The sequence below is a fragment of the Diorhabda carinulata genome, chromosome 3 (genome assembly GCF_026250575.1).
Source record: "Diorhabda carinulata isolate Delta chromosome 3, icDioCari1.1, whole genome shotgun sequence".
NCBI lineage: Eukaryota > Metazoa > Arthropoda > Insecta > Coleoptera > Chrysomelidae > Diorhabda > Diorhabda carinulata.
In genome coordinates this window covers 33,314,552-33,328,464 of record NC_079462.1, presented here as the reverse complement: position 1 = coordinate 33,328,464, position 13,913 = coordinate 33,314,552, and the positions used below count along the sequence as shown (strand labels likewise).

The 13,913-nt window shown below is 29.5% G+C and overlaps 2 protein-coding genes across 23 annotated transcripts in view; one reads left to right on the top strand and one right to left on the bottom strand.

Annotated features, from left to right (window-relative positions):
• LOC130891747 (protein lap4-like) overlaps positions 1-5,320 on the bottom strand; it is a 173,724-nt gene extending 168,404 nt beyond the window's left edge. For 3 of the 22 annotated variants that reach the window (XM_057796667.1, XM_057796670.1, XM_057796671.1), the window contains exons 1-2: positions 4,732-5,221; positions 1,878-1,995 (exon numbers count right to left, since the gene is read on the bottom strand). In XM_057796667.1, coding sequence (XP_057652650.1) covers positions 1,878-1,995; positions 4,732-4,893 — 280 coding nt within the window. In that variant the 5' untranslated portion in view covers positions 4,894-5,221. Of the gene's footprint in view, positions 1-1,877; positions 1,996-4,731 lie in introns of all 22 variants that reach the window. The other 19 variants (XM_057796666.1, XM_057796675.1, XM_057796668.1 and 16 more) reach the window with 13 other exon arrangements.
• Positions 5,321-5,898: 578 nt separating this feature from the next.
• On the top strand, positions 5,899-13,356 carry LOC130891299 (leucine-rich repeat protein soc-2 homolog). Its single transcript, XM_057795940.1, has 4 exons — positions 5,899-6,974; positions 7,034-7,206; positions 7,279-7,514; positions 8,594-13,356. Exons 1-4 carry the CDS (start codon positions 6,148-6,150, stop codon positions 9,053-9,055), a joined length of 1,698 nt encoding a protein of 565 aa, XP_057651923.1. The 5' UTR covers positions 5,899-6,147; the 3' UTR covers positions 9,056-13,356.
• Positions 13,357-13,913: the final 557 nt, after the last annotated feature.

Genomic DNA, 13,913 nt, shown 5'->3' with positions numbered 1-13,913 from the left:
CAAAAAACGAACAAATTAAAAAAAATTATACAAAAATGTTGATTTATCATGTTTTTACAATTAATTCTCTTAAAATTGACCTTTTTTCACATTTTATCCTTTGTACCTTTTTCATTAAGTAATCATTAAAATTATATGAACAAAAACATTCTTAAAATCCGTTATTGTGATCAAGTGTACGATATTAAAAGTTAATTTTGAAAAATTGATAACTTTCACCGTTAAAAAAATGGTATCTAACTAAGGTTGACTGTTAAAGAGAATTTAAAGTCATAAAACCGTATAAAATCTTAAAGTGAGATATTTTCTATATTTTTTCACATAAATCCGCCGTAAAAACGGAGATTTTAAAAAAAATTAATCGAAATCAGATGATTTAAACATTTAAATTCCGAAAACCATATGAAATCTTTAAGCCATATAAAAAATGAATAAACATTTTCAATTTTTTTTCCAAAATGTTCGTTTTTTCTGTGTAGATTAACAAAAAAATATTTGAACTGCGTTGGATACTTTGTAATAAATTTTTGAACGATTATATGTGAAGAAGTGCGTTTAAAATCACATTTAAAGTCATAAAATCATATGAAATCTACAGGTGAGATAATTTCCATATTTTTTTTCATAAATCCGCCGTAAAAACGAAGATTTTTAAAAAAATCTTCGAAATCGGATGATTTTTCGATTATCTACAGCCAAAAAACGAGGGGATCGCGAAAGTATATAATTACCAAAACTTTTATTTCTATGTCTAGAATATCTGGACCGTTGGTGATACTCATAGTGAACACACTGTTTACACCAACACTCACAATTACACTGTCTGACGCGCGTTTCTATAACCAAGTTATCGACTTCAGAGACTTAAAATAAACACAGATAATTTGTTTATGGAAACGCGAAAGTATAAAATTTCCAATATTTCATAAGAAATAATATAGTACAGTAAAAATTGAAAATTAAAATCTCGTCTTTCTCCCGGTTTCTTCGGGTTGGTTTTCAAATTTTCCCAATTGAAATTTCATGAATTTAATACACTTTTATGATGATAACTATTTATTTTGAAAAATACAAAAGTTATTTCTTTAATTAAACAAATTCTTGCTCTACTGCTGCAAGCTGTTATTGAGAATCTTCAAGGACTTTTCTCTTTTTTGTTTCCAGTTTTCTAGTTTTCTTTATAAGTATTCAGCAATATTTTGAATAGGCAATCCTCATAGAGAGTATCATAGGTTTTGAAATATCCACATTTTTTAGTCAACCAAATTTTTGCAGAGAATCGTACACTAATCTTTGATTCCTACGTGAATTTTATTTTACATTTTCAACCAAAATCTCCTCATTCATAGAAAATACTCCCTCGGCTGTCTCATTGCCGTGAGAAAGTATTAGAAGAAGTTTTAAACTACTGTTTTCTATAATTTCCATCCAAAAATTATCCACTCTACCACATCTGGAATAGTTTTTCATCTTATTTAGAGTGATGTCAGGATAATATCTCTAAAAGCCCTGCCCGCTTCCTCCAATGTAGTGGCATTGCATCTGTTTGCAATCAACAAAACATCAAATGCCCGTCTCAATCAATTGTGGTTGTATAGACACCCCCATGGGTCGTCATAATATACATACACTGATTTTTACCCATCCACGACAAATTACTTAACAATGAATTAAAACAAAAATATAAATAAATTTGACTGTGATTACACCATAAGTTTATAACCGATATTTCATTTATTCAAATTGGTAATACACGTGGCAACGTTGTTTGAAGATACCTTAGTATATGATTACTCGATGCAATAACAAAAACAGGTTCTATACAAGCTTACATTAGTACGAGTTTATAATTTATTGATGATATCTCGTCAACTTACCATTTCTGGAAACGTCCAATTCGACGAGGTGTTCGAAATTTTGAATATCTGACGGCAAATTGTTGATTTCATTATCACTTAAACCGAGTTTACGGAGTCTCTGTAGTCGAAAAAAGTTCTGTAACAATTATTTTAACGTTAACAAGTATACATTTGATATAAATACACATAACCAATGCACTTCTAGGTTATGTCTGTCACATCACTATTTGACCCAATAGGGCATTCCAACATAATGTCAAAATGAAAACAGTATGACTGCTAGAAGAACAAAGAAATTTTGTATGGTTTTGTTACTTGTTCCGGATTTTTAATTGGAAGAATTTAATATTTTTATTAAAGTAGTTTCTTTAAAACTAAAGTATGCCACCCATGTGAAGTTATCCACGGATTTCTACCATGAATATTTTTTTACAAAGTAAACTAAAAAATGTTAAAAGAGGAGACATATAATGACATCATAATAGGCTACATAATTTTACAACTAAAAATTAAAGATTAAGTAAGACAAGACTCGAAAAATTTTTTCAACTATTGCAATCAAAAAACGAAAAATTGTAATGTAAAAATTTTTTATAAAGCCAAAAAATTCATGAGTTTACGTGCATGGTTTGTTTCCGAATCAAAGCCCCACAAGTTTTTCAAATTTTCTACGACCATTATGAAGGATACTTCAAAATATTTTTTCTTTATCAAAATATTTTGATAAAGAAAAAATATTATTAAAAAAACATAATTTGAACTTTGTCACAGTTTACATAAATATTTTTTCAATTAATTTAATTTCAATCAACAATCAGAATCACAATTTTGGTAATTTTTTTATTCTGCGGAGGCGTTTTGTGTATGTACAGACACTTATTCGATACTTACTCATTTCATTCTTTTTCTGAATCATCCTCAGATATTTATTTATTGAAAAAAAAGAGATATCACAGAATCAATCAGTACAGAGGCTGTTTCAAAATCATTATAATGGATCTCAATCAATTTTGATTATATACACACACCCCCATGGGACATCATATTATACATACACTGATTATAACCCAAAAGTAGAGATTTTAGTAGGACATTTTGGTGATTTTCTATTCTGTAGAGGTGTTGTGTGTGTATGTGTGTACAGACACTTACTTAATAAAAGAAAATAAAAGACATGCTTGAAGTTCATTTATCCTTTTCCAAGAATCATCCCCATATATTCATTTACTAAAAAAATGAGATCTCACAGAATCAATCAGTACAGAGGCTGTTTCAGAATCTTTTTATCTGCTTACTTAAAAAGATAGGCAAGTAACAGAAGAAGATAGTGGGGAGACCATATAGAGAAAATTCCAAATCAAAAATTAGTGAAATTGGTAAAGAGATATGAACAAACCTCGCTCGATTTTGTTCATGGCATTTTCTGCCTTCATATTCCTAGTTATTTTTTGTCTCCTCGAAAGCAATATACTTTTGATCCATTTATTTCAAGCTTTTTGGGGGATTTCATCATCATAGTGAATACACAGCCAGAAAAAATAGTGAATTGTAGAATATTCTAAATATATTGTATACAGGCGGCAATGGGAAATATCGATAAATTAAAATTTGATCAGTACCTGGCCTAAATTCGACTAAAAACAATGGAATCCCTTTGAAATAAGATTATGAGACGACAATGTCACTAGTAGTATTTAAATTAATATGACATACAACAAAATATCGAATGAATTCCATTTAGAATATTCTAAATATATTATATACAAGTGGTTGTCGAAAATATTATCGATAAATTAAAATTTTATTAGTACCGGGCCTAAATTCGACTAAAAACAAAGGAATCCCTTCGAAACAAGATTATGAGACGACTATGTCACTAGTAATATTCAATTTTTTATGACACACAACAAAAAGCGATTGAATTCCATTCTAGAATATTCTCAGAAAGATTATGTGTTAGCCTTAGAAATATTTTAATAAATAACAATAAACATTACAAGTAAAACTGAGAAAATAGGAAAAAAATTATCAATTATAGAGCTACCTGGAGTAAAAATAACTGATTTTAATCTATGGTGTTGCTACTTATCATATGGAATCTATTTTCATTGACATACTTAGTAACAGTGATTCCAGTTACCTCAATGTTTCAAAAACTGCTGACAAATTTCATTTCAGTTGAACTATCTGGAAAGAATAGTCATACCTAGGTTGTGTTTGATAGTGAATTACCAGGAATAAGAATAATAAATCAGCAATACTTATCAAATGTTGGGTATATTTAGTTCCATCATTTTTAATGCATGAATGAACTAATAAACACATGACCTAAATTGAAAATTAAATACTTTTTGATTTCTCAAATTATATAAACATTAATATTTATACTAATTATAAATACTACTCTACAAGTATCAAGTTTTTTTCTGTAACTGAATTATATTTTCCACATATATTCTTACTCAATGTCACAATTAGTTTTTAAAAAATCGGTTAACTTGATAAAATCTGTAACTTGTGATATAATACATTTGTTTAAGCTGCCTACTTTATGAATGTAGGTTAAAATTAAACGGAAATTGATTAAAATATAAAAACAATATTTTAGCTTGTATCTTCCAAAAATATTTACCTTCATGACCTCTTTTTCTAATTACATTAAAATAATTACAACATAAGAACAAGCAATAATAACTGTTGATTAAATACAGGTTTCAGTAATGTAAAACAATTAGTAACAATCATTTTACAATAATATGTATATAATTATTGATTCATTCATTCATACGTGAAATAAATATGAGATAAAAATCTTATGAACGAATATTAACCAAAAAACAAAACTACTTCGGAAAGAGATGGGTTCAATTACCTTTGGGAGAACTTGTATTCTATTCGCGTCTAAAAGTAACTCTTCTAGACTCCTAGAGTATCTCAAAATTTCCTCCGGAACATTTATTAAAGAACAATGTCTTTTATCAACAGTTTCCACTTGCCTATTACAGCCTTTGAAAATAGGTATACACCGAAACATGTCTACAATAACTCAACGCACATTATTTCGAAACTAACACTCACAAAAAAAATTGCCTCTAGATTTCATGTATATACATTTTTTGATAAAACACGATTTTTTTGTTACATTTACCGAAACATCGCTGAACACTTCTCACAACACAGCAATCATACGAGCATGAAGCACCACTCCCGCACTGATAAATGAAAAAACCCTAACTTCTCTAATAACCAGTAAAATAATACCCCTGAAACATTACCAACCTAACCCTGTTTGATTAAAATGTCTATTCCTGACATAACCATTTATGCACAATATCTTCAATTTGAAGGATTATTTGCTATTTAAAATAATTTATGAAATAATTATTCGACTCGTGAGTAATTGAATAATAGAAACAACAATTTTGGGGTTATAAAGACAATATTGTTCAATGTACAAAGCTATTGGTAATCCTGAAAAAGTGTGACTCATGTCGAATTTTCTTGACAGCAATATGTTGTGTTGCCGTTGCCATAAAAAGTTTTCAATAGTTAAGATATTGAAAAATAGTTTTTATTAACAAAAACTAATCTTGGCATATTCTAAAAATAAGAAAATGTATGAAATATGCAAAAGCATCAAATATGAAAAACCTTTATTTTAAGATGCTATTATGGAACAATAAATAAACTTGAGATTTCTTAACTGTTTTTGTAATATAAAGAATCTACTGAATGAGATGGCTTAAATTTCTTCTTTTGCTCGTACAGAATCTTTATATAATGTTTTTGTAGAGTATTATAAAAACCAAATAATTGTTATTTATGCTGAACAAGCTTAGAAACTTGAAATTCACAATATATATACGTCAACTTTTTATACTGTCACCAATCTAGATTCAATTGAAAAAATAGTGTTGAATCATTCTTTAAGTATCATGAATACTGATTCCTGGATTTTCAAATTCTTAGTTATATAATTCCACATTTAAAATATCAAACTTTCAAAATTTCCTAAATAGAAATAAAGTGTGGCAACTGTGTAAAGCTTCAATAATCCATGTAAAGTGTTTATATGGGCGGAGGCACGGTCGGCCTTCGAAATACTGTTGCACCTGTCTTCATAAGAATTAATCCTTGATCAAGTGCATTTACTAAGAAAAAAATTTAAAATTTATCCCTCCACCCAGTGACGTGTTGTGAAATGACTTTACACGCCATTAAGTAAGAATTTACAAGACTTGTAGCTTGTAAACAAAACATAATGGCTAATATTTAGTCTTAGTAAAAAATGTCACACGCTAGTAGTGATTTTATGCTTTCTTCTGAAGATATGCCTGAAGCTGAATCCTCTGGTACCTTGGAACATGTTAATAAGAAAAAATTTTCTTCGGGGTCTCTATCGGGAGACGTTACACGTCCTAAAGTAGTAACGGTGAAACATCCAGAATCTAATAAACTGAAACCTACAGCCAAAAAGAATAAACAACCTATTCAAGCAGATTTAGACGTGTCAAAGGAATTTATAAGATGTAAAGAGGAGGGTTTGAAACGTTTGGATTTAAGTAAATCTAATATAACTCTACTACCACCTACTGTCCGCGATTTACATCATTTATCTGAACTGTACCTCTATGGTAATAAAATAGTTTGTTTGCCAAATGAAATAGGCTGTTTAACGAGTCTACAAACGTTAGCTTTAAGTGAAAATTCTTTGACTTCCTTACCAGATTCTCTTGAAAATCTGAGATCACTGAAAGTATTAGATTTAAGACATAATAAGCTAAACGATATACCGGATGTGGTATACAAATTAACATCCCTTACTACTTTATTCTTAAGATTTAACAGAATAAGATATGTAGGTGACGAAATTAGGAATTTAACATCATTAACAATGTTGAGTCTACGAGAAAATAAAATAAAAGAATTACCTCCTGGTATTGGTTGTTTAGTACATTTGTTAACATTTGATGTTTCTCATAATCACTTGGAACATCTACCTGTGGAAATAGGTGAATGTTTGGATTTATCAACGTTAGATTTGCAACATAATGAACTCCTAGATATACCAGATACTATTGGAGAACTACATCAATTGACAAGGCTAGGCTTAAGGTAACAACATTCGTATTACCCTAATTAATTTGATTATGTGATTACTTCTTATTGAACAGGTACAACAGGTTATCTCAAATCCCTCCATCTTTGAGCAATTGTAAACATATGGATGAATTTAATGTTGAAGGAAATGCCATTTCACAATTACCTGAAGGATTGTTATCAAGTTTAAGTGAACTAACTAGCATCACACTATCAAGAAATATTTTTTCTGCTTATCCCTCAGGAGGTGAATAATTTTTCTTATTCATGTTGTTTTTTGGGAAATTCATAGTTTTTTGAATTTTTTGCATTTTCTTAGGTCCATCTCAATTTGTAAATGTTGATTCTGTTAACTTGGAACATAACCAAATCGACAAAATTCCCTATGGAATATTTTCGAGAGCCAAACATTTGACAAAATTGAATATGAAAGAGAATCAATTGACTTCTTTGCCTCTTGATGTTGGAACATGGACAAATATGGTTGAATTAAATTTAGGAACAAATCAGTTGAGTAAATTGCCTGATGATATACAATGTCTGCAGAGTTTAGAGGTAAGAATCCATTTTATACAGGCAAATTATTCTTAACATAATTAAGGTTAGTAATTAATTATAGTATTGCTTCTAGGTATTCTAATATGTTTTAATAGGAGTCTGCCTTAATATTTAGCCTCCTTCCAAGTTCTTGAGACACTAAAAGCTCTAGTTCTTATACTTTTTGCCAAGTGGTCTCCTTGTGTTTGATTTTTTTGCTCCTCTGTTTTTTAGCATTCTTTCTTCCTGTTGTTTTATTAGGATCTATTCAATTTAGCCTCATTCTAAGCTATTTTTGAGAAACTGAGCTCCAGTTTTCATACCAATTGTGTTCCTAGTGGTCTCTGTGTCTTTGTTTTTTTTTTGCTCATTTGTTTTCCGGCATTCTCTCTTCCTTTTTTTGGATAGGACCCTGTCATATTCAACTCCAAATATTTAACATCCTTCTGAGCTCTTTTTGAGACAGTGAGTTCCTGTTTATATACCAACTGTATGCCTAATGGTCTGTGTCTGTGTGTACTTTTATACTCATTTCTTTTTTGGCTTCTTTTCAAATTAATTTGTTATTTAAACCCATATTACAACATTTTGAAATCCTAGCCCTTTTCTAATATTCTAATTACTCATTCTTTCTTTGAGTCTCACTTCATCAATTGTTCTTGGTGTTTTCATTTAAATTCTCCTCATTATTCTTCTTGTTATCAATGTTTGGTCTTAAATACTTATATTTGCTGGATTTTGATGCTTTTATCACTTGAGTTTTTGTTTCCTTTATTAAATCCCTCTCACTTGCTACTTCAAGGAGTCTAAGATAGTTGAATTTCATTGTTTGTCGTATAATGTTGGTATCTACAGCTAGTTTCTTTCAAATTAAATCTTTAGCTATGACCATTCATTGAGTCTGCTCATAATACATTTATCTGTCATTGTCTTCATCATATAGCAGGTGATCTTAATTCTTTAGATTCTAATATTTTCATATAAAAGTAAGTGATTAAAAACCCTTTTTTTGTAATACATATAACAAAATATTTTTTTTGTCGAAGATATTCTAAATATTTTGATTGATATTATTGCTAATATTCTATTGTTTGCAGGTACTTGTTCTTTCAAATAATCTTTTACGCAGAATCCCTCCAAGCATCGGCAACTTACGTAAACTCAGAGTTTTAGATTTAGAAGAAAACCGCTTAGAACAGCTACCACAAGAAGTGGGGTATTTGAAAGATCTTCAAAGGCTCATTGTCCAATCAAATCAGTTAACTTGCTTACCTAGAGCAATCGGGCATCTTAGTAATCTTGTGTTTTTAAGTGCAGGTGAAAATAATTTAGCTTATCTTCCAGAGGAGATTGGTACCCTCGAAAATTTGGAATCATTATATATTAATGATAACCCAACATTACACAACCTCCCTTTTGAATTGGCTCTATGTTCAAATTTGGGAATAATGAGTATAGAGAATTGTCCCCTGTCTCAAATTCCAGGAGAAATAGTAGCCGGAGGACCTTCTTTGGTGATACAGTATTTGAAAATGCAAGGCCCTTATAGGGCTATGTGATGATGCAATTAGTTTTGCTTTAATTTTCTTCTTTGTAGAGAAGACTCTTTGTGATTCAAGACGACTGTTATGAAAATAGAACTTGGCGAGATTTTTATAATACAAATTTGCAACTAATTTGAAAAATATGTAATATTTTTCCAAGGATAAGTTTGTATCAGGCAATTATTATCATTTAGATGTTGAGAAATTTCATCGGGATAAATTATGATCACAAATAAAGTAGAAAGTACTCTTTTAAGCAAAATAATATTTTACTAACTTATGTTAACAATCTTCATAATTTATTACTTAACAATTAGTTGAATTAGTTTCTCCCAGCTGACAATTTTGTTGAATTTCATCTGTATTACTGTCAATTTCATGTTTAAAAAGTGTCACTTAAAAAGGTTTAAATATTTTTATTTGACTATATTCAGACCTCCCTATTCACTGGATACATTCTCTTCCTAAAACATGTTCTGGTACCTTAACTATATTCATTTTTGTATGGTTGTCAATAACCATTTTAATCTTTGACCCTGTTCATAGCATTAATTTACAAAGTAATCTAGAATTACGTACATTAATTTTTTGAATTTATAGTATGTATAGAAATAATGATTTTGTTCCATATAAAACTGAATAATAATGGATATACAACCCTTTCAAGGAGGGAATTATTGTTTTAAGTATCTACCAAAAGGGACATATAAAAATGACAGTGCAGAATCGGCAAAAATTGTTCAAGATTTGTTGCTAATTAGTTGCAAAAAGAACAATTTTATTATGGCATGGATTATTGCCTAAAATTGGAAACAGATTAAACCGAATCAATGTTAATTATTTGCTGTAAGACATAACTGAATTCAATTAGAAAAAATTTTTTTTGGAAAATACAAATTTGCATCTGCCATGTTCGCTTGAGTGTCGATTTTCTTTGTGAAAATTAGTAAAATAACATCACTTGTTATCACCTGGCAGGGTTCCTAACTTAGAAGTTTTCCCCCCAAATAGAATCAACTTTTCTTTTATTTATCTAATCGGGTATAGTTAATTGTGTTGTTTTAATGTGGTCTTAAACTTTTGGCCGGCAGTGTACATACAGTTTTATTAAACTTTCCAAATTGGTTGATATCTTTTAAATATCTCGCCGAGTTTCTAAAATCCACTTTCCATGTTTCTATTCTCGATGAAGTTAAACGGTTTTTCTTGTAAAGAAGATTACTGGTTCGAAAAAATACTCATAATTTGGAACAAAACGTTTGTCTACAAATTTGATAATTTCAAGTTGAAAATATTTTTGTGTCAAAACGTTGAATAAAACGAACTTACCGGTAGTCCTCTTTGGACAGCAGTATTCTTATTTAAACAGTGATTTCCTAAGACAGAAACATCTTGTATGACTCAAAAAATGTCATTGTTATAACCTAACTTGTAAAAATATTTTCGAAAGCTCCAAAGGTTCCCAAAGACTCGTTTAAACTAGATCAAATAAATATTTATAACTAAATGTTTTCTCTTCCCATTTATTTTTATTCAGTGTTGCATTTTCTCAGTGTAAGTCTACTTATTTTAGATTGTCTCTTAATTTCATGTAGCATCCCCCCTTTCTAATTCTTCCATTTTCTCTATTTTTGTACATTAATAAAACGATTAGAGGAAAGTCTCCTAATATGGGGTAGTTTTTTTTTTCAAAATACCCCATAATAAAAAAACATGATAGTTTTAAGCATTATTTCCATATTTCACGTTTCATTGGATATACCATCAAGCATTTGATAAGAAGTAACACGTTTTTAAAAAAAGCTGATGCACAAGTATGATAAGCCACCTCACGACGATCATATCTATTTTATGCTGAAAAAATTAATTCCCAGGTTTTAAAAAGTAAATAATTTTATCACTTGGAGTCTGAGGTATCAACAACGACAGTTGTTTTATTGCTGTTTCAATTATCAAGGACATCAGCATAATTACCATCTTGTTTTGTTGGATGCCTTCTTCTGTTACCTATACACTATTATTAGATGTTGGCGTTGGCTGCTGTGTGAACCAGATCTCCTACATTTCTCAGACCTGTCCACTCTCTCATGTTCCTCATCCAAGACATTTGCTTTCTCCAGATTCCTCCTTTACCATCTATCGTACCCTCAACTATGAGTTAAAGAAGTTGGGCTTCTGAAATTGTTTGTTTGTTTGGAATACCAGCAGCTGTAGATTCTTGAAATAGCATTGAATTAGGCGAATATGAGTATTTGCTAAAAATTGTTGTAGAGTTGTTGGATCTTTCATAGATCGATCACAAACGATATTTTTCAGAAGTAGGATTATTGATATTTCGTTTATAATGGGGTATTTAAAGTCTCCATCAATTTTCAGATCTATGGATAAGTCAGATGTCTATTTTGACTGGACAATAAACCAACGTAAAGTTTAGTACACTAAAAATCATTTCTATAAATCTTTGCCTTTATAGTACTAACTGTCCGCCATTAACTAGCGTTTACATTAAATATAATGCATAGTGAAACAGTAGTTCATGGAGAGTCATTGAAAAAACGATTTTTTTTGTCTAATTTTGCTCAACCAATGAAAGTAAATTGTTTGGTGTGACAATTGTAACAAGGCTGTGCCATATTGAATCGAACAAAACAGTTTCTCAAGATGTTTCTGTTTTATATATTTCATATTGTTTTTTTTTCAAACTACATTATGTATATTTATCGATAATCGCTATCTGAGGAAAAAATATTAGATCTAGATGTTGAATCAATTTGAACTATGTGTCTGCTTTAATTTTTCCAAGCCAAATTTTACCAATATAAATTCAATGAGGAACTAATGCGCACAAAAATTTTATCTTCCTCAATTTTTTTCTTTAAAAACAGTTGGTATCAGTAAACATCCGTTTTATTATATTTAAATTCAATTTAATCGTTGGAATTTCTAAGTTGGAACACACAGTTTATACCACCACTAAACCAACACTCACAATTACACTGTTTGACGACCGTTTCGATAACCAAGTTATCGTCTTCAGAGACTGAAGGTAAACCGAATGTTGGTGTAGTGGTTGTGTGAACATTGTGTTCAGTATATGCGTTGTAGTTTATGATGACACAGTATGAGTCTTCATGTGAACTACACGATCAACAGGAACAGTAACTGTGATGATTTTAGTACATTTTACTGTACCACACTACTAAATCACTGGGAATCCAAAATGTCATTGATTTTTTGGTATAAATGAAATAAAATAGATTTCAAACTTGCAGGAAACTATTATAGCATCTGTTTAGTTGGATCCTGGTTCATTTTTAAATTTTTTTATTATTGTTATAGTGTTAAAAAGGTTTAATTTTGTGATTATAAATTAATTTGGATTACTTGAAGAGATGCAAACTAACCTTGCTATTTACCCCAAAGAGGTGTATAAATATTTGGAAGGTTAGGGATATCATACATGACGAAATCATTAAAAAATATAATAAGGCTGTGTTTATTGAAAGCGACTTATTGTAAAAAAAATAATTTCTAGTCTAGTATTCTCATATCATGTGAATGAATCTAAAAATTTTTAGATAATTAGAGAAAATGACTTCCATTTGTGGAGATCGACATGATACTAGAGAGAATAGTTATTTGGAATTGTCGAAATATAAAAGCATACACAGAAAATTAAATAAATTTTTCCTTCCTAAAGAATCACACTACGAAACATTATTTTTATATAGTTTGACGAAATAATTACCTCATTAACCCTTCAGTTGTAACTTGACTAGATCTGGTATCAGTAGTAACTTAGGTATCTGAGTCCGCATTTAAAAAAAGTTTTTACTGACACATATTGTAAATAATTCCAAAATACAAGGAAGGAATTAATATTTAAAGGTGTTTGTAACTGTCATGAAATGATGCCAAAACAAAAATGAAAGAATGTCTTTTGTGTCATTTTTGAAATTGAAGAGTTGTTGAAGTAGTCCGATGTGCAATATTTGTTTTTGGTTTGTAATAAAATTGTACAAAAACAGAACAAATTCGCAGCTCATAATACCTAATAATGTACAGATTTTCAATCAGGGGATGAAACATAATTATACTAACCAAAAACAACTATGATTTATAAAATTGTTAACTGTATGAAAAAAAATTAGAGTTAAATCTCTAGACGTTTGTTATTAAAAAAAGTTGAAAATTTATTTTAATTTTTTAAAAATTTGACAATTCCATACAAAAAGCTGTTTATTGTGGTTGTCATTGTTGCATGAGATACATACCTGTTAGTTTGCAAAAATGCTAATAAAAAATATTTTATGTGATACATTTCTAATTATTTCCTCAAACATAATTCCTATCCTCTGCTTTTCATTTAACTTTAATCCAGAGTCCACTGTGAAATCAAGTTACATTTGAAATAACTTTGGCTCAAATTGATTATCCGCAAAACAAATTTAAGAAATGTTCTGAATAATTAATTTCAAAGGAACAAATAAAAAACTGGACACGAAGTAAACTTGCTCCCCAGCTAGATCTGTAGACTACTAAAAATTAAAATAATAAAAGATTTTAAAGTCGTTTCTTATGTTTTCCCATAGAAATACAAAAAAATTATTAATACCCACACCTTAAGACATGAAAGATTAAAAATGTTTTTTATGTTTTCACATATGAGGAGTCCTAGCCTAACTAAAAATATTTCTATGTTTCTCAATCATATAATTGAATAACTATTTATTTTAGAAATTAAATGTCTTTGTTGTAATTCATAGTTCATCTTTATTATTCCTTAAGTTGTTTAAATCAATCATTTTCTGAATATATTCACAAATTTTGCCGGTTTCAAGTTGCCAGTGTATCGGGAATACAAATAGGATTA

Bases quoted from the DNA above. Each gene is read 5' to 3' on its own strand.
- LOC130891299 (XM_057795940.1), top strand. From the start codon at position 6,148: ATGTCACACGCTAGTAGTGATTTTATGCTTTCTTCTGAAGATATGCCT. The intron at 6,975-7,033 runs GTAACAACATTC...CTTATTGAACAG, and splicing joins TTGACAAGGCTAGGCTTAAG to GTACAACAGGTTATCTCAAA. The intron at 7,515-8,593 runs GTAAGAATCCAT...TATTGTTTGCAG, and splicing joins AATGTCTGCAGAGTTTAGAG to GTACTTGTTCTTTCAAATAA.